Source organism: Panthera onca, chromosome B2, assembly GCF_046562875.1.
Source record: "Panthera onca isolate mPanOnc1 chromosome B2, mPanOnc1 haplotype 2, whole genome shotgun sequence".
In the NCBI taxonomy this organism is placed as follows: domain Eukaryota; kingdom Metazoa; phylum Chordata; class Mammalia; order Carnivora; family Felidae; genus Panthera; species Panthera onca.
The window spans coordinates 22,288,286-22,309,202 of record NC_138343.1 but is presented as its reverse complement, the minus strand read 5'-3'; the positions used below and the strand labels follow the sequence as shown (position 1 = coordinate 22,309,202).

General features: G+C 44.8%; 1 protein-coding gene across 2 annotated transcripts in view; it reads right to left on the bottom strand.

The window, feature by feature from the left end:
* Nucleotides 1-20,917, bottom strand: part of F13A1 (coagulation factor XIII A chain) — a 164,478-nt gene that overhangs the window by 18,723 nt on the left and 124,838 nt on the right. For both annotated transcript variants that reach the window (XM_078446667.2, XM_078446668.2), the window contains exons 11-13: nucleotides 18,139-18,292; nucleotides 10,531-10,818; nucleotides 4,636-4,796 (exon numbers count right to left, since the gene is read on the bottom strand). In XM_078446667.2, coding sequence (XP_078302793.1) covers nucleotides 4,636-4,796; nucleotides 10,531-10,818; nucleotides 18,139-18,292 — 603 coding nt within the window. The remainder of the gene's footprint in view (nucleotides 1-4,635; nucleotides 4,797-10,530; nucleotides 10,819-18,138; nucleotides 18,293-20,917) is intronic.

Below are 20,917 nucleotides of genomic sequence, written 5' to 3'. Positions count from 1 at the left end.
TCCAAAAGTGGCTGTTCACTAAAAATCAAGACTGTGAAGTCTTTTCCTGACTTTCAGCGTCTTACAACCATCAACACATGAGAAAAACTCTATGTCTGATTTAACAAAATATACTTTTCTCATCAAAATGGTTTCTTTTAAATGTTTTATGTTTATTTTATTTTTGAGAAAGAGAGAGACAGAGCACAAGCAGGAGAGGTGCAGAGAGAGAGGGAAACACAGAATCCGAAGCAGGCTCCAGGTTCTGAGCTGTCAGCATAGAGCCCGACGTGGGGCTCGAACCCAAAAACTGTGAGATCATGACCTGAGCTGAAATCGGCGCTCAACTGACTGAGCCACTCAGGCGCCCCAACAAGATATTTTTTGATAGCACGGAAAAAGAGATACATGTTCATTAAAGTTTACTGGGTGTCTCTCTCTGCCATTTTCCACATGAGGATCATCTAAGGCCACACACGGTGGGTGCTGGGGATAGCTAACTGGGAGCATGATTTAACCTAGTCTCAATCTTTATTTTCACAGGGACAAATGTAGTCCCAGACGGGGCCCCTTAGGATGTAAGGACGTGTCCACTGAGCTAACTGCTTTGGTTGACAGTGACATGGGTTCAGATAGGTGGGCCAATATTGTTCCAGGTTGATCTTTACTCTACAAAGGGAGCAAGGTAGGGACAGCAGCACACTGGTTGCCAGGCTGCTCCAGTCCCAAGGCTGAGGCTGGGGACTCATGGAAGAAGGCAGTGCCTTGGACAGAGGCTTTGAAGAAAAAGGAGAAAGAAAACAGGGTTCTATTGGGAGGGCAGAGCTGACAATAATGTTACATTCATGCTCTGGAATCTTCACTGGAGCTTCTGTTCACAGCCTATTATAAATTCTCAGGCAAAAATGACTCTGAGCTGCCTTTCTAGGTTTATCTTCACTAGTCTCCTGTTGCCACCCTCGACTCCAGTCGAGGCAGGCCTCTAGCTCTTTCCATGGGCTGTCCATCTCTCTCCTTGCCTGTTGCTTGAGATGTTATCCATTCCTTGAGGATGGCCTATTGTTCTGCAGCCTTGAGTTTTGATGCATCAACCCAATGTGATCTCTCTTCCCCTGAAGAACACAGACCCTTCGTTAAGGCAGGCACTTTCCGTGGAAGTTCCCATGTGAGAGAAGTGTAGCCTTGTGGTTATCTGCATGGTCAGAAAAATTCCACTCCTTCCCTGATCAGCACGTGATCATGGGCAAGTCCTTTATGGACAGAATGGCAACCAAACTAACAATGCCCCCAGATGCTCAGTGTTTACTCTGCATGGGACTTGGGTGTCCATCAACTCATTACACACACACAACAATCTATGAGGTGAGCACGGCTCTAGTGCAGAGGAGAAAACAGAAGCTGTGATAGATTAAGTGACATGTCCAGGCTCACACACATGAGAAGCAGGTTTGATCTCAGAGAATTTGGCTCCAGAGCCCTTTTACTAAGATGCTACCACCCCCCTGGGGCCTCTGTTTTCTCATCTATAAAATGGGGACTGCAATGATACCCACCTCATAGGATGGTCATGAAGATTAACTAATATAATACAAGAGAAGTACAATAATCTAGAGATCAGTGGCTCCTAGCTGCTGTCATTGTCATCACCATATGCTGGTGTCCCAAATGAAACTGGATGGGCTGGACAGTCATGTCCTCCTAACCCTTTGCGTCTCATGTGGTATCACCCTGTGCCCAGCATATTCATCACAGTGACTTTGAGAAAGTCTGTCTGCTCTGGGCCTGATCCAGCCTCAAAGAGATCAACAAAGGGTTCTAGATTTTTCCTAGAATTTGGGAACATGTGTCCTAAGTAATTGTGGACCCCTGAGCTATTGTGCTTTTGTGCTTTCATGGTGTTTGACTCCCTTGCCAACTCCTGCTTTAGACAAATTGTCTAACCCCTCTCCCTGAGGTCTCCTGGGCAATGTTTCAACATAACATTTTCTTTCTCCTCTCCCCTCTGCCTTCTCACCTCTCCTCTCCTCTCCTCTCATCTCCTCTCCTCTCCTCTCCCCTCCCCTCCCCTCCCCTCCCCTCCTCTCCTCTCCTCTCCTCTCCTCTCCTCTCCTCTCCTCTCTCCCTTTCTCCTGTTCCCCCCTTCTCTCCTGTTCTCTGTGTCCTCTTTCCCTCCGTTGGTCACTCTCAGAGTAGGAATGGCTACCTGGACACACAACTCCGTATTTTATTTCTCCAGTAGGCTAAGCAGCATCCTAGGGCCCAGGCCTGTGAGCCAGAGTTTCTGGAACCAGGGCCTCTCACAGCTCAGGGACATTTGGATGGCTTTTAGTGTATGGTGCTTTATCCAGGAGCACCTCTTCCCTTGCTTGGATTTAGTGCATCCCTGGGGCTGATATGGTAATAGGTTAGTGGTTTAGGGGCAGCTGATGTGAAGCTGCTCCTGCCTCCTTTCCTGCATAAACAGCACTGGACAGGAACCAGGATTTCCATCTCGCTCATGCTGGAGTCCTGGTTCAATGACCCTGCCTCTAAATAAGTTTCCTCCAGGAACAGCATGCCCCATCCCTTTCTGGAAATAAAAATTAAAAGGAAAACTGACCTTGCAACTCTTTTAAAGGACACTTGCCCTGCCCAGGTCACTCAACTTGTGGCAGAAGGCATTTCCATCACACTGCTTTTTAAGTCAACCCAGAAGATAGCCAACGAATAATCCTTCACAGAAATAATGTCTAAAAGATTGGGGCACCTGCATGGCTCTGTTGGTTGAACATCTGACTCTTGATTTCAGCTCAGGTCATGATCTCATGGTTGGTGAGTTTGAGCCCTGCATTGGGCTCTGCCTTGGTGTTGTGGAACCTGCTTGGGATTCTCTCTCTCTGCCCCTCCCCCACTAATGCTCTCTCTCCCTCTCTCAAAATAAATAAATAAACTTAAAAAAATAATGTCTAAAAGACGAAAAGGATTAGTTGCCTTTATACATCCAGTTTATTGACAGCAGTGCAATTAAATTCTATCTTATGCTGTGGTTTGAGGGTTCCACAGCTTGGAGGGGCTCCTCCTGAGCCCCTTCACAGGCACAGGGCATGGGTTCATAATGAAGTGGAGCACGCGGCCCTGCCCCCGAGGGAGCACGTACCATGGGAGGGGGGGCCCCGCCCTGGTTATGCACCGGCACCTGATGCTACTGAATTTGTGTTCTCACAGCACTGACACACCTCTGGAGGAGCCCTCTGCTACCCCTCCATGTATTTGTTTCCTCTTCTGCCTGCAGACTACACACCCTCATTTTCCCTCTGTCTCCTAAGGCCTCTTTCCTGGATGGTGCTGTGACAGACAGCTGTGGGTGGTGCCTGAGTGGAAAGGCTCAAAGACACGTGATGACTTAAGCCTTCCTTGAAATGAAGGGCCTGGGCTCTCTGTCTCAATGGGCATGACGGGTCTGTGTTTGGATGAGCCGCTTAGGGTGACTCATGTCACGGTCCTCAAGTGCCATCCACACGGGTGCCAAGACTCAGTGACAGCCCCACTGAATGCTACAGGATAGTCATTAGCTTTACAAATGATTCACAGCAAGTGATTCATAAGACACAAGGAGTGCTGCCTCCCCTCCCCCACCACCTTTAGGGGCATTTAAAATATGCACAACTTGGTAAACTTTGATTATCACTTTAGAAGAATGAAGCTTAAGACCTGTGCTAACTCTTTTAATCACTTCAGGAAAAATGTTCTTCAGCAACTTGGGAAGGCCTCTAATCCCTGGGTAAGGCTCACAAATGGTGTCATACTCCAAGGACATGGATGGAGGCGTGGATTTCTGCTCATAGGGCAGGAAGGTGTCTCAGGATGTGGTTACAGATGCTGCCAGTGCTCCCCCAAAAGAGGGAGCGACTAGGTTGCTATATTTGTCTTCCATTCCCACCCATCCTCAGCCCTCCTCTGCCAAATTCCTTTGAACCACTTGGGCAGAGATTTCTGGTGGTAAATGGAGAGACAACATTAAAACTAGTAGCCAAACAGTCAAACTAACCCTATGGTGACAGAAGTCAGAAAGGTGGTTGTCTTGGTGGATGGGGAGGGGGTTATTGACTGGGAAAGACACGAGGATGGAACTTTTTGGGATTTTGGGAATCCTCTATGCCTTTATCTGACTAGTGGTTGCAAGGTGTATACGTATATAAAAAGTCATCATCACCAAGCTGACATCTCAGTGTGTGCATTCTACGGTATACAGTTATATCTCCATGAACAACATTACTGCCCCAACACAGGTGGGAGATGATCCCAGTGGTTTCCATTTCATGCCACGCCTGACCCACTTTATTCTGGAGATACTGAAATTCTATCTGTATCCATTACACATCTTTATCTTCCTCCACAAGTATGTTTATACCCATAGGTTATATTTATATCTGCAGCCACATCTATATATTTAAATCTGGAGAAGGGAAAAAAGTGTTCTATGTGTGTGTCTATATATAGGGCAGTTTACTTCTTTCAAAGAACAGGAGGAGCTTAGCTCCCCCCTCCTCATGTTTTTTTTTTTTTTTTTTGAAAACAGGACATTCACACACACACACACAAACACACACACGCACTAAGCCTAGTTGTCTGATCAACAACCTTTCCTTCTCCCTTATCTGAGATGGTAAAACTGACCTTGATGATGAGCTTGGGGATCGCCAGCACGGTGGATTTCTGCTTGGCCAGAATGTCCCTGGTCTCACTGACACGCGCTGTGACAAAGAAGTGCAGGAACCCTTGCTCTAGCAGCTGGCTCATGTACTCGCCTGCTCTGATCAGCACTTCCTGTTTCTTGACTGGTGGGGGAGAAACAAACATACAGAGCATTAGGCCAGAGTGAGACCTGCTTGACTTGCCCCAAGTGCCCCATCTTTCCCATACTAGCCCAGCATCCACCAGAAACACAGCAAAGGTCAGGGGCAAATGGAACAGAGTCAATCAAGGACAAAACCTCCTGCTTCTCAGGTAAAACAGGAATGTGCTAGAAAATTTAATATTCAGTAAGCCTTACTAGAGAAAATGAGCCGATTTGCTCCCAACAGTGCTTTTGCTGTTGTAGAAACGCAAAGCCGCAACAGAGATGTTCAAAGTCAAAGACCAAGGGGTTTTAACTGGGGCTGCTTTGAGCTGACCAAGGACAATATCAAGATGGCAGATGTGGAGTAGTGAAACCCAAGGCCACTTCATACAACAAGAAATATCTCATAGGCCATAGGCCACCGTTAGGCAAAACTGTCAACTACTTAAACCCTTCCCTTGTAGTGCTCCACATTTTCTTTCCAGCCTTTTATGTACCAATCTGACATGATTTTTCTATTTAAGAGAAAGAAGCCTTTGAAACCAGTTTTTACCCTAGGCATTCAGCTCTCTCCCACCCCCTTTCTATTTGCAACTTAAAAGACCTCTGCCAAATCCTTGTTTCCTCAAGTCACTGCTGTTAGCTTTCAGGTGTTGAGGACAGGACAGTGAGGAGAGCATTTGGAAAATGGGGGAGGGGTGGTCTGGGATCCCTTCTGCTCACCATCCGGGCTGAGGACAGGAATACTCTCCTGTGGTTCTGAGTAAAACAGTGAGGTTCTGTTTGGCAGCATTGCCCACTTTCTCTATCATTCTCATTTGCCACTGCCCAGGATTCAAGAGAGCAAAGGCCACTTTTGTGTTATCAGCCCAGCAGGCAGGCCCAACGGGGAAATGGGTGGCTCATGCCCCCATCCCCACGCCCAGAACACAGGCTCTGTAAATGTTTACGGAATTGAACATTTCCACCACTGCTTCCCTGCCTTATGTCTGCCTTTGGCCCAAGATTCCTTCTCCCTGTGGAAGTTATTGAAAGGAATGATTCCCATGCTCCATACTTGAAGTGTAAGGGACAGGCCCCAGTTGAAGAAATCTGAAATGAGGACAGGACTCTGTGTGGGGTGAGCCAGGGCACAGTGAAGGCCCCCTGACTTGTCATCCCACAGGCGAGGGTACATCAGGCCATGCTCATCATCTGTGTCAAAGTCTCTTCATGGATGAGAAGGTGCTGTGATGGTCTTGAGCCTCTGACTGCAGTTCTCAATCCTGGTTGCAGATCACAATCACCTGGGGACATTTAAAAACCTGCCCTGCTGAGTCCCACCACAGACCAATTAAATCAGAGTTTTGGGGGCTGGGGCCCAGGCATTATTTTAAATGTTCCATCCAGGACAGTTGACTTTAATGTGCAGTTGGGGTGGGGAGGCACTGCTCTAGCAACCCCCCAGAGGATCCCCACGGAATCAGCTCTATAGAAGCCTCGGGTTACCAGAAGGTATGGCCCTTCCAGTGCAGCTGCTTGCTGCCCAGTGTGGTCTGCACCCCAGAAGCACAGCCATCACCTGGTAGCTCATTAGAGAAGCAGGTTCTTTGAACCCACCCCAGCTTACTGAATTAGGATCTGCATTTGAATAAGTGTCCATAGGACACATATTCAGCTTTGAGAAGCTCCTAGAGATAGGAAGGAGGTTCTAACAGAAGGGGTGGAGTTAGGGCAGAATTAGGGTGGACAGTCTCAATCTTAAAACCGAGAGTCCTGAACCCTGGAACCCATGCAATTCCTGGTAAGTTGGACAGGTTGGTCATTCTAGGCCAGTGGTTGTCAACTGGGGGTAACTTTGCCCCTAAGGGAATGATTAGTAATGTCTGGAGACATTTTTGGTTGTCACAACTGGGGATTGCTACCAACATCTAGTGGGTAGAGGCCAAGGATTCTGCAAAATATCCTATAATGCACACAACAGCCCCCACAACAGCCTGAAATGGTAGTGGTGTCCGGGCTGAGAAACCCTCCACTAGGCTATGCCGAGCTACTAGAATGTATTGGTCCATCTCAGACAAGTACTAAACAATGTGGCTAGGTTTTCTGGGCCAGTCCTATTCCATTTAGAATCAGCCTTTAGAATCTATGACCTTGGCTTGACCTTGGCCCTTGAATTCTGCTTTTTTGAATGACCCATTCATACTGCCTTCTTTGGGTCTGAGCCTGGACCCTACTTCCTCTGTGGCTCCCCTGGTAATTAATTGTCCAGACACATAAGACTCCATCCCTTGACTGGCTACAACCTCAGATGAACACAAAGGGCCTCTTTTTCACTCCCCCAGATCTGGATGCATGCAGTGGCAAAATGGTATGCCTTGAAGAACATGCATTTTGTCTCTAGCTGCCTCCAGTAATAATAAAAAAAAATTGGACTCCTTCTAATTATTACTGGAGGGCTGTGTTTGACCACTGGGTTCCTTTAGACAGGCGAGATGTGCCTGACTTCTTTCTACCAATCTTAACGGTGGCTTTGGCTACCTTTATAATGTTGGCACCAGGGCATTATTCTCTGGGGCTGGAACATTCTCTAAATCATAGCACTAAGGAAACTGGGCTGTGCTTCCAAGCCCCAGAGAACAGTGCTCCTGAAATAGTATGTTATATAAGTGCTGTGTTTTGCCACTGCACAAGAAATTGTTCTAGATAAAGTTTATTAAACGTGGCAAGAGAAAGAAGAATAGGTTTTCATTCTATGAGTGGTGGAGCTGGGATCCTGCCAATATCATTTACTGTGTCTGGGGAAAGCCAAGGGAGACACAGACAGGAGCTGCCTCATCTCTTTTTCCAAAAAGCAAAGAAAACTAAATATAGCCAAGTGGAAATGATAGCACCTTTGAAGGTACTGAAAGGTTTAAGTTATTCAAATCTTCCAAGCTGATTCTAGCCCACACATTCTCTTTAATCATCAATCTGGAAAGTATGCCTCCCATTCTACTTGGAAAACTTTCTTTGTAACACAGCCTCCTAGGACTGTACTCCGACTTGCTTGATCAAGGTCTAGAGTCAAGTGGCATTTTGCAATATACTGCAATTTTTCATTTTATTTTATTTTATTTTATTTTATTTTATTTTATTTTATTTTATTTTATACTCTTTTATTTTGTTTTATTTTATTGCAATTTATTTTAAATTGCAGTATGCAACCTATTGCCTACAGCCAATGCCACCTGGCCAGCTGTCCCTAGATCAATGACTGAGAGGGTTAATGGATCATGCCATTCTAGCCTACGAAATCATATAAGCTTCTTATCTCATAGGATTAGGGAGAAAAGGGGAAGAAGATGGAGCTCTGGGTCTCCCGTGAAGTGGGAAAAGGATGGTGCATAGTTAAACCTGAGTGAGATTATGCCTCATTTCTGCTCAAAACCCTCTATGGGCTCCTGCACTCACTTGGAATCAAAGCTAAAGTCCTCACAAGGGCTCACAGTTCTTTACATAATCTACACCCACCACTCTTCTCTGGCCACCTTTGCTCCCAACTCCAGCTTCCTGCCTACTCGTTGAACACATCAGACATGCTCTGGCCTCAGGGCCTTTGCATTCACAGTTTTTTTTCTGGCTGCAAAGCTTGCTCCTTTCCTTCTGTCAGGTTTCTGTTAAATGTTACCTGGTTAGAGAGGTTTTCCCTGGTCACCCTACCCACACAGCATCCCCTTCATCCCTCACCCTGCTTTACCCTGTTTTATATTTTCCTATTATATGCATAATCATACTATATAGTACTTGTTTGTTTATTGTTCACTCCCTTAAGACCACAAATTCCATGAGGGTAGGCACTTCTGTTGTGCTCACTGCTGTGCCTCCAAAACAGTATCTAGACATTCAGCATGAAATAAAGGTTTGGGGAATGAATCTACAACCCTGTGATGTGGGTGGTATTGTTCCCAGGAACAGAAGAGCTCTGATCAGATCACTTAAGTAACTTGCCTCAGGACACACAGCTAGTAGGTGAGGTAGTCTCGATTTACCTAAATCTCTATTTACCTAATTTCAAGATCCAGTTTCTGTAAACTCCACTGTGTCTGCCTGTTCTAACCAATTGGGATGCCTGTTCTCTTGAATCCTTTATACTGACTACTCTTTTCATTAATAATTACCTTCCCTACCTCGAGGGATATAGGAAAAGTGCTAGATCTCCCAGTTTTACCCCCCCCCCCCGCCCCCAAATACTATGGTGATTTCCTAATTGTTAGCCACATTATTACAGCTATGGAATAGCTCAGTCTTGGAATTAGGATTTTTCAGAACAGTTCCCCACTTTCCTGGGGCTATCTTTCTAAAGCCTCAGAAGGGTATATTCACAGCGGCTTGGGACAACTGGTGAATCTAGAAAGCTTGAAAACAATTGGGTGTATGAGTTGGTTGTCTGGGGTTGGGGGTGCATATTAGTCTTGCTTGCCTCCATGTTGTAAAAACTTATTATTTGTTCACCTTTAATTTTTTTTTTTTTCTTTTTCTGGGCCATATGTCAGGTCAACAGAAATCTAGTGCCTTGAAGCGTTCAGGTCCTTTCTAGCCTGCTCTAATTCGACATGCTTGGCCTAGAGACCAGGTTTTCCTGGTTAACTGATTCTACCAGTCATGTGACCAACTTTTGTGCCCCCTAAATACTAGTACCCCAAGAAATGGGTACTATTCAAGACTGGTTGAAATTGCAACCTCCAATGCAAGCTGGAGCCTGTCCAGCCCAATCCTGCTTAAAATATTCTGAACTTTTACAGTGAAGGAGATGCTTTGGAAGGCCATGCATTTGAGGGAGGCTGTCTAGGATCAAGGATGAGAAAGAGATCCCAGAAGAGGCAGCAGAGAGAACAAAACCCTTCAAAGGCTCCTGGACAGCACATCCTGGGTCTCTAGCGTCCTCTCTCAAGGGTGGGCTCATCGCTGTCCCTATACATCAGCAGATGAGTTTTCAGAAATGGCCTGTCTGCAGAGCTTAGATCTCCTGCCTCCTAAATGGTAAAGCAAAACACATCATTCCTACTGGGGTAGCCTGCAAAACTTTACCTGACTCAGGGAGAGTTACCAGTGGGTGGCCTGCTGTCTGACACCTGTGCATCACAAACTTTCCTGGGCACTAAAATCCCTTTGGGATCTTGTTAAAATGTAGATCCTGGTTTGACAGATGTGGGGTGGGGCCTAATGGTCTGCATTTCCAACCACCTCCCAGGGGATGCTGATGTTTCAGGTCCTCAACCCATACTTCAAGTAGCAAGAAATTACATTTAATTCTCATGACTCATGGGGCTCTAGGCTTTGACAATTTTGGTGTTCTCTTCTTTTTTTTTTAATTTTTAAATATTTATTGACAGAGAGTGAGAGTGACAGAGAGAGAGAGAGAGAGTGAGAGAGAGAGATAAAGAACCCTAAGCAGGCTCCTTGTTGCCAGCCCAAAGCCTGATGTGGGGCTTGAACTCACAAACTGTGAGATCATGACCTGAGCTGAAATCAAGAGTTGGAGGCTTAACTGACTGAGCCAATCAGGCACCCCTCAGTATTCACTTCTATGCATGAGAGGTGAAGGTGACATTTGAGGCCCCCCTGGGAGAAAGGGATTCTCCCATGTGGTTCATGCTCCTGAGCTCTGGGACAGGATTTTAACTTTGGAAGTTATTAATGAGTGATACCACCAAGACAGACAGGGAGGCAGAGAACAATTCCCAAGGAGAAGAGCCCCCTCATTAGCTTACAGGACATGGGCTCCAGCGTCACTTCAAATGTCTCCTTCTTGAATTCTGTCTTGGAGACTCCCGTGTAGAAGACAATGTTGCCTGAGAGATAGGCTGAGAGGGTGTAACGGTTGGGGCTGTTGTTCTGGAAGGTGATGGTGAGCTTGAAGTCTCTTCCCAGCACGGCTTTCTCCACTTCAAAATCCATGTCCACGTCAGACCTTGGTTTGACAATGCCTTCTGTGTTGAGGGACTTTTTAGCCCCATACATCAGTGCAGTTTCTAGAGCCAGCCTCTCTTCTTCTTGGCCTAGGAAAGAGGCAGAGATAATGATAGGAAAAAAATAAATGCAATCCATCAAAGAGAAATTAATAAACACACAGTGTTGTCCTTGCTGGGTAGCCTCCATAAGCCACACAACTGCCCTTCAAGACAGGTGTGTCACCATTATTCCTATGTTACCAATTCTGCAAAGTCAGAGTTCTGGTCTGCCCAGGCTGCTGAGTTAGGTGGCATGACCAGGGCTTACCTGCAAGGGGGATGCTAACAGACTTGCTCTAAGGGCTGTTTCCCCAGTGCTGCTACTACGGGGTTCAGCAGGTAGAGTGGCACAGTCTACCTCTTCTCAAATAGTGGCATCAATTTGCTTCTCTCCCCAAATCCTAGCTAGAATTTGGGGATCTCTAAGTAAAGATTTTGGCAATAGCTACATCTAACCACTCCAGCTGGTGCTATACGAATTTTCTCCTATTCATGGATCTTTCTGGTAAGACCTGTATTCCTCATCTCTCTTTCCACTTGGGTCTCTCCCCTTTGCTCCTGCTGAGCTGACCCCTGGGCAGCTGCCATTCTGCCCTCTACTCCTTCCCCTGTTGCCAGGTGGCCCCGAAAGAGTGCAGAGATCACTTTTCCCAAGCAGTGCACAGCCCCATCCACTCAGACATGACCAATTGTTAACAAGCCTTCCCTGCCAAAGGGCTCTAAGACCAATCTCCCGTGGGGAGCACTGGGTTCTCTAGTGCCTCCGGATGTTCACTGTGTTCGTTAGAGCCTGTCAGAGGTTCTGAGATTGAGCCCTAAGGTGAGGAGACTTATTTAACCAAGACTTCCCAAATTCATCTGACACTGAACACATTTGTTTTGAGGGACACCTATTGGCATCTGGTGGTGCACCATATTTTCTAATGCAGTTTGAGATGTGTGTGCTGTTTTTAGGTAAATGTCTTCTGTTGGGATTTCCAAGGTGGCAGGGGAGGAGATGAAGGCGGGGGTGGGGCAGGGAGGAAAAGGGGTAAGTTCTGGAAGAATCAAACAATAGCTTTGTGCGGGTGTGGAAGCAAAACATACAGGTACAAGTCAAGCCTCAGGGTTTGCTCCTCTTGGCTCAGCTGGGCTGATATTTCCTTACAGAGCCCTGGACAAAGTGCTTGGCTTGAGGGGACAGGGCTTGAGGAGGTATGGAAAGATAGTCATTATTCTCTTTACCACCTGACTATCTTTGGGTGTATCTTTGTGCATCGTGGAAGACACAGAAGCAAATTCTTTGACTTGTGAAAACTAGTCATGGAAATGTTTAGCAAAAAAAAAAAAAAATCACTTTGAAATAAAAATGCAAACTTTTAAATTCATTAATTTTTTAAAATTATATTTTAATGTATATTCATTTTTGAGAAACAGAGTGCGAGTTGGGGAGGGGCAGAGAGACAGGGAGACACAGAATCCAAAGCAGGCTCCAGGCTCTGAGCTGTCAGCACAGAGCCCGATGCAGGGCTCAAACTACTGAATGGTGAGATCATGACCTGAGCTGAAGTCAAAGGTTTAACAGACTGGGCCATCCAGGTGTCTCTAAATTTGTTAACTTTAAAATAATGTCTTCTACCTTAGTAATGAGATGCAATGCAGATGAAGAAGCCAATAACAATATCTACCACTGATAACGATGTGACAGGTATTGTGTTTAAGTGTGTGCTCGGCACTGTCTCATTTACTCCTCAGACAACTCTACAAGGCATGCACTATTGTTACTATCCATGTCCTTATTTGTAAAAAACAAAAAAAAAAGGGTGCTTTCGTCAGAGGATTGTTAGGAGGTTAGAGGCAGTATGCGCATGAGAATCAGCAGCTACCAGTACTTTGCAAAGACAGAAAATGACAATAGGTGTTGCAAACAAGCTTGAGTGTGGTGTGTGTGTGTCTGTCTGTGTGTGTGTGTGTGTGTGTGTGTGTGTTAACAATTTCTCTCATTGTCAAGATTGCAAGAATGTGCCAGGAACAACTGGTGTAGGACAAGCATTGGCTAGCACACATGCTTACAGATCAATAAGAGGGAGATAATAATAAGGGGAATGAGGGGCCATGAAAAGGAAAGTTCAGGGAAATGTTTTAGCAGAGAGCACCTGGCAAACAGCTCCTTGAGAGAGCATTACTGATTACTGCTTTGGATGGCCACCAGATATGCATTTAGGCAAAATGCAGGAGGGGAACCCCAGCAGCCGGGGCCTGGTCAGAGAGTGCCACCTTGGTGGGGAGAGAGGCCGAGCTGGTCCCAATGAGGAGAAGGGGCTGCGGAAGGCTTGTGGTGAGCCACGAGAGACTTTCTATAGGGTCATGGACAGAGGTGCCTCTGGCCCCCCTCTGAGGATCAGCCGGCCCTGTGAGCAGGAAGCCAGGCCCACATAGGAGGCAGGGACGTCAGGGTCTCCCCAGAGCACTGCAGAATCCCCGTCTCTCTGCAGTTGTGCTTTATGATCTGACATCTTCCATAATTCAGGGCCATGAATTCAGTGCCGTGGGAGAATGATCGAAAGCCAGATTACATTTTTTGAGATTCCTCTGTGGCCTCCAGGAGCAAGGTCAAAAGCAGCTTTCCATTAGCTCAGATATAATGAAAGCCCCCTTTTATGTCTGTGGAAGTTTCTTCTCATTGTTCAGGTGTTAGCTCAGATGTCCCCTTCTCAGAGAGCACCCCCCTCCATTACCCTGTGTAACGTGTCCCCAAACCCAGCTCTCTCAGCTCTCACTGACACATTGCCTGGTTTTCTGTCCTTTTCCCAGTACTTGACTCTGCATGACATTATTTTCCCCACTAGAACCCATCTACATGTCCCCAGGACCTTCGATCCAGCCTGGAACAGAGGTTCTGAAGGATGGAGAAGCACATTGGAGAGGCACATTGCTTTTATCCAGAGACAAAACTTTCATCTTTATAATAGATACGAAATAGTCCAGTTTGGGACATGTGATGTGCATGTAAGTTCACCTGTGAAAGTGTCACCTGCCTTACCATTCATTTGATGATTTGGTGCGAGTTGAGCCACTATAACGTCCAGGCACTGTACTAGGCTCCGAAGAGAAGCACAGCCCTTCCCTCACGGGTCTTGGACACAAGTGCAGAGAGATCACTGTACATGTGTCCATCACAGACTCTGGGGCAGACATTTGTGTGTGGGGCACTAACAGGGGGGACAGACTCAACACCTCCTGGGGGCCGGGAAGTCTTCTCAGAAGGGTTTTTCTTTCCACAGTAAGAGCAAGGGCATGAAGACAGTGGCAGCCTGGCTCTGTGGATGACTGTCAGCAGCTCTCCTAGCTGCTGCTTGGGATGCCTGTGGATGTGGTCGGGAGGTGCAGCGAGGGTGCCCTAAAGGCAACTAGCAGAGGCTTGGCAAGCTCTGATTGGAATGCCCTTCAGGCAACAGGGGAGAGGAAGGGATTTTAAGCAGCAGACTCAAATTTATATTTTAGATATGTCACTTTGGCAGCAATGCATGCATTAGACAGAAAGAAAGAGGATGTGGGGGGAAGGTGGAATTGGGAAGCTCCCGCAGGTAGCTGGGAGAAAAATACTCAAAGCCCGAGCTAAGAGTAGTAGTATTGTGATAATGATAGAACTACTGGCAGGAGCAGAAACTAACTCTTACTGGACACTTATTCTGAATGAGGCACTATGCTAAGGGCTTTCCACACCTGATACCTTTAAATTCTCAGAGCGTGGCCATGGTATAGAGATAGGACAGGAGGTGAATTTGAACTATTTCAAAGAGGACGTTTAGAAGGTTTGCTGCTTGACTACATTGCTAAATCTTGGGTAGGGGGGACTGTGTTCTCTTCACTGGGGTCGGGAGTGGGGGAAACATCTGGGCAACGGAGGAGTGAGAGAAGGTGGCATACGGGAAGGGTCTGTTTCAGGTTTCTAAGGGAGACTTAAGTGAATGTGGAGTTGAACAGAGAAGCTGGGCCAACGACACCACCGACTGGGCTGGGGGCGATTGGTAGATATGCAAATGTTAACATCAGCCTTGGAGAAAGAATGTAAAGTGGGTAGGAACAGCCCAAGGGTTGAGCCTAGACTAAGTAACCTTCAGAGATAGGGGAAAAAAGAGGAGTTTAGAGTTGCAGAAGGGGATAGAAGAAAGAGTCAGGTAAGCTGGGATGGAACCAGAGTGGAACAAAGAAAGGGAAGAGAGAAGTTCAAGGTCCAGGGCTGAGCAGTGGTGTCAAAAGGCACAGGAAACTGAGGCAAGCAGGGATCTGCAAACATTTGTTTCACTTCGTGATCAGGGGGTCTTGGCAGACTTGGGAAGAGGAACTTCAAGGTTCTGCTGCCAGTAGCAGAACTGAGGTATGCTAGGCACGAAATGAAAAGAAAAGGACCCTGATAGGGCGCCAAGGGCGGGCAGCTCTTTCAAGATGTTTGGCCATGGAGGCCAAGAGGAAGAAAGAACAGGGTACGTTCAGTGGGGGATATATTGCTGAAAAAGAATTTCGTAACTTTTTTTTAAACGCAGGTGACACTTGATCCTGCTTAAATGCAAATGGGAAGGAGCTAACAGGGAAGGAGAGACAAAAATACGAATGACAGAGGGAATAATTGATGGAAGAAAAAGGAAATGGGATCCAGACACCATCATAAAAGAAGATAGATTGCCACACAAGTTTTAAGAATTCTGGTTTTCAAAATTTTATAGTTTCCTAATCTTATATATTTGAAAAGAGGTATAAAATTAATATTAAGCTTTAGTTCATCCAAGTGAAAAATGATCTTTCCACAATTTAGTTAATTAAAATAGTTAATTCCTAAATCTGGTAATAATTTCTATCTGTTTTTATTCATCTCCACATTTTAGTGGCCACATTCAGCATTTATGGGAGAGAAATTATACGATAGATTCAATAATGAGAATCAGAGTGACAAATGCATGACCATGGATGCCAGCAGTCTTTCCTAGGGGCCCGTGGCGATGTCTATAATCACTCAGTCTTTCCCGCCAGATCCCGGCACAGTCTCTGCATCCTTCTGTAAATAGCATCCAACTTGGTCATTCCTAAAGTCAGAATTTAAAATGCATCTGCCATTCTTGAGTAAGAGGCTAATTAACCTCCTGGGATCAAACTCCAGCCCAGAAGCAGGATGGGGAGTCTCTTACAGCTCTCTGTGAAGATCTAGGGGTTCTTCTGCTTGGACCAGACCCCCACACCACCCACCTCTCTGAGCCTTGCCTTCTTGCCAAATTCTGGAAGCCTGACCCTCAGAGGTCTTTCTCATTCAGAGTTGGGACATTTTATTTCTCTTAATCTTGTGTCCACCCCTGGTCAAGCCCCTGACTCTGCTGTGGAGTTTTTTCTTTTTCTGGGGGGAAGGGGGTCTTTCTTTTTTGACATCTGACCCTGATTTGGCTTTCACTGCCACCTCCATAGATGACAGCTAATGAAAATGGTGCTCTGCTGTGTGGTTTAGACAAGACAGCTTGTTGTCTGGATGGCTCCCTGCAGGGTTGCCTCTTGCTCTCAACACTGTCTGCTCAGGACTTCTTCCACACCAGGAGTTTATCTACAGTCCCTACTGGGCTGCCTTTTCCTGGAGAACTCTCTCCTCATGCTTCAGCTGGCCGATTCCTGTTTATCCTTCTGTCTCAGTGAGCCCATCACTAATGTCCTCCAGGATCCTGAGTCTGGCTTGGAAGTCCCCTCTCTGTGCCCTGCAGCATCTGTCCGCCCCTGTTCCAGGGACCTGCTGCATAACTCAGTGAGGGCTTGCTTCCGAGAATCTCTCCAGCTAGACTGTGCATCTTGTTCCTACATAGTGCTGGGAATATGGTGGGTGGTTAATAGCAAGTTGTTGAATGAATGAGCGAATAAATGTGTGTATATTGCTGCTAGTTTCTTTCTCTTTTTCTATGGACTTTTAGTTTTCCTTTCCCGGCCTCTTTGCCTGTAACTCTATTACAAGAGGGCATTACTTGTTTGTTTGGTTTCATTGTACTTATGGTTGAAAAAAACTCTCATTTCAGGAAAAAGCCAAAAAGAAAAAAAAAAAACCCAACTTTGTATCTATGTTGTGCAATGGATGATAACCAATAGAAGAGAATGAACCATTTCAGAAATGCAGCAAAATCTCACTAGTTCAGATGACAAAAATCCTGAATTTCTAATACAATGCATGAGAGTTCTCAATTCAGCAAGCTTTCTCTTTATAGTGCAAATTGCTTTTTTAAATAAGAGCAGAGAGACTGTCTAAAATATTTAAAACAAATTCTGCACTTCTTAGCACTTCAGGAATACTGATGAATATTTAGGTATATGCTAATTACTTGTCATTTCTATCCATTCAGTAAAATAAATGCCACTCCTAAGAACCTCTGCTGGTGAATCATTTGTAAAATATACTCCACATTCTCCATCAAGGCACCCAAGCTCCTCTACCTCCTCTCTACACCTGACCTTGGGTGGCTTTGTCTCCAGTCACTAGGCATTCTGAACTGATGGCTTAGTAATGTCTTCAGGACCCTAAACACACACTACTTCACACCTCCATGCCTTTAGTCATTGATGTTCCCACTGCCTGGAAGCCCTTGTCTATATTTCTTTAATTGTGGTCTGTGACTTTTCTTATCTTAGTCTGCTTTTTCTGGATCTCCTGGTTGGACAGAGTGTCCTCCTTCTTTGTTCCCCAAGTTCCTTCTGCATGATGATCCTATCACTTTTCCAGGAATGGAAACTGGGTCCTGCTCACCATGGGGATCCCTGCCACCAAACCCAATTCCAGACATAGAGTAGGCACCTGGTACTGATTGAAATGGACTTGAACTCAACGGCTCCATTTGAAACCATCTACACAATAACTATTATTAACATTAACATTATTTTATAACTGAAACCTAATGGGCCTGAATTAGTGAGAATACACTGTCTTGTTAATATTGTATTATCTGTCTCAAGGGACTTTTGTGATAATTCAGTGGAACAATGTATGTGAAAATAGTTCATAAAGTACTAAACAAATGTGAATGGTTGTTTAAATTTCTGTAATTGAACTAAAATGATACTAGTTAGACAATGTTTTCTATTATTGGAAGTTAAGATTCTTTCATGTTTTTGTGCGCAAGAATACATTCTATATATTGTATGAAAATAGACATGACTTTAAACCAAATCATTTTCACAGGCCATGTGAAAGGGAATTTTGCTCAGAGCAAACAAACAAAGAGAACTACAAGGAAAATTGTGGATGTGGTGTGTTTACCTCATGAGAGTTTATAGTTCATTTTGCAGGACACATTTCATAGTGACAGTGGGGAAGTACCAAACAAGCTTGGGCAAAGAAATCTTCATTCAGTGGCAGTAAGTTACCTTCTTGGAATTTGTAGGTATCAGTAATATCCCTTATGCCATCTCCTCCAACTTCTTTGGTCACAATTAATTTCCCAATGTGGGTGGTATCAACGTTTTCAACCACATGAGTGCCATCTTTCTTGACTGTAATGTAAATGAGATCACTGTTGACCTAAAAACAGGAGAGGAGAGCATTAGCCATCATTCAATGTCCTTGTCACCAAAATCTCTCTCAGGGATGTAGTCATCTGGGATCCCTACAGTTGACATGTTCCTTTCTTCAACAACATTGGATTCACAGGGCTGGACTCATTTTAAAATGAATCTCAAGGGCAGCCTAGCTTCCATTAGCCACCAGGTGTCATAAGTTAAGAGTATCTGGACTATTGATTGTTCAAGCATCAACCATTTCTTTCTTCCCTTTTTCTTCCTGGTGAATCCCACCTCCTCAGAATGAGCCAAAAACACCAAGCCTGTTACTTGCTTTCCCAGACTGCTTTTAAGCCAGCAGTGGCTATGTGACCTACTGCCAGGAAGAAGAGGAAGTCTGCTGGGTGGCTTCTGGGAAGGATTCTCCTCCATTATAAAGGAGAGAGTTTGCCCTTTCCTTCTGGCTTTTGCATGTTTTCACAAGAAGCGACATGATACTTGGAGCTTCTGTAGCCACCCTGGGACAGTGAAGAGAAATACCGCCAACAATACAAAGATGACCAAGTAGAAAGATAAGAAGCACATGAGGGCTTAGCAGTGCTGTTAAATATCTGAGCCAACCTTGGGACTGCTTCCTTTAGGACTGAGAAGAAAATTATAGTTAAATTCCTCTTGTTTAAGTCATTTTAATTCTGTTACTTGCAGCTAAAAGCATTTTAATTGAAAAATTAGAAAATTTAGGCCATCAGGAAAAATTCAGGTAATTTTCTAGTGGTTCAGCAACTAAACCATGTTATTTGTGGTGTTTGGAAACAGCATCTTGGGGCCATGCTGGCTGACCCCCAAACTCTTCTGACATTCTGCCTTATACTCTACCTTTCAGAAACAATGTCTAAAGCTGTGCCTGAAGGCTGATTCCCACAGTGTCTCTTTTTATATTCTTTACAACCACTTTCTTGGGATCCCATTTACTAGCATGGGAGTGGGTAGGAAATACCAACTATGGTGCACTGTCAGAAGCTCCAGCTGAAAACAGTCCCTGATGTGTTCACAAAATGCTTTCTGAGCTGCAGATTCCTACTCTTTCAAATAGGGCGATAATAGCACCTTCCTCAGGGTGGTTGCCAGAATTAACTAAAAAGATGTCTGTAAATTACTTATCATAGGGCCTGGAGTGGATCAAACAGTCAATAAATAATAATAATAATAATAATAATATCATAAATTAATATATAAGTAGTACTGCCCAAATACTGTAGTGCTATAGTCTTAAAGATGGAAAAAATACATTTGGTCACTGACTGCCCTTGTAGGATTTACTTTCTAATAAAGGAGATTCTGTGCATTAGAATCACCTGGGGAACTTTTAAAAAAATAGATGCCCAATCAAGGAGGTCTTGGGTGGGACCCTAAATCTATTATTTTTTTATATTTAATTTTTTAAATTTTATTTTAGGGAGGGAGAGAGCAAGCAGAGGAGGGGGAGGAGGAGGAGGAGGAGGAGGAAGAGGAGAGAGAGAGAGAGAGAGAGAGAGAGAGAGAGAGAGAGAATCCTAAGCAGGCTCCATGCTCCCACAACCCTGGGATCATGACCTGAGTCAAAATCAAGAGCCAGAATCTCAACTGACTGAGCCACCCAGGTGATCCTACATCTATTATTTTTAAAAGAAGTTCTGAAATATTGTCTTGGACAACCAGACCTGAGCACCCCAGCAATATGGTACAATAAGTACCTTGTGGGGGAACGTCTAAGATACCATGGGAGCACCTGGGGCAGTGGGGTGGGCCAGGGTGGGCGTGGTTAGGAAGTAACAGCCAAGTTGAAAGCTGGAAGATGCATAGGAATTAGCAAGCTAAAGGATCTCATGTTAAGTGTTCATAGCCAAACAACCAAAACTCACAAAAGAACACAAGGAAATTTTGGGAGGGAATGGCCATGTGTAGTTCCTTCATTATGGGAAGGGTGTCACATGTGTATGGGTATGTCTGAACTCATCAAGATGCATATGTGAAATGTGTGCAGTCTTTTACATTAATCATACCCCAAGAAAGCTAAAGAGAATAAAGAAAAAAAAAAAAAGAAGAAAAAAACAGAATGGAGAGAGGAAGGTTGTGACAGATAGAGAGATTGGCCACTGCCAGGATATCTGAGGGTATTTGAGAGACACACTGGATCAGCTGCAAGGACCTTGGGTTCTGATCTGGAATGCATACTTTTAGAAACTTACATTCCTGCTTCTATAAAATGAAAATAATTATACTTGTTCTGCCAATTTCATAAGAACGTTTTAGTGAGATAGGATCTATGTGAGCATGGCATATAAACCTTAAAACTGAGTAAAAATATAATGGTTCTTATTAGGTAATGTGGAACTTGATGATAGAACCCTAACTTTCCAAATTGAGGTTAAGAAGAACAACTTTTTGCTGCTTTCTCACAAAATGCTCTGAATTTACATGAAATCTGACCTCTACTAAGGAGAAAACAAGTAGCCATCATTTATTGAATAACCATGAGGTTTCAGGGACACTTACAAATTATGTAATTTAAACCTCACAACCATAGACATCTGATAATAATATATATTATTATCCCTACTTTACAGATGAGGCTGCTAAGTGGGTCAAGAAGCTGTCAGCAAAGTGT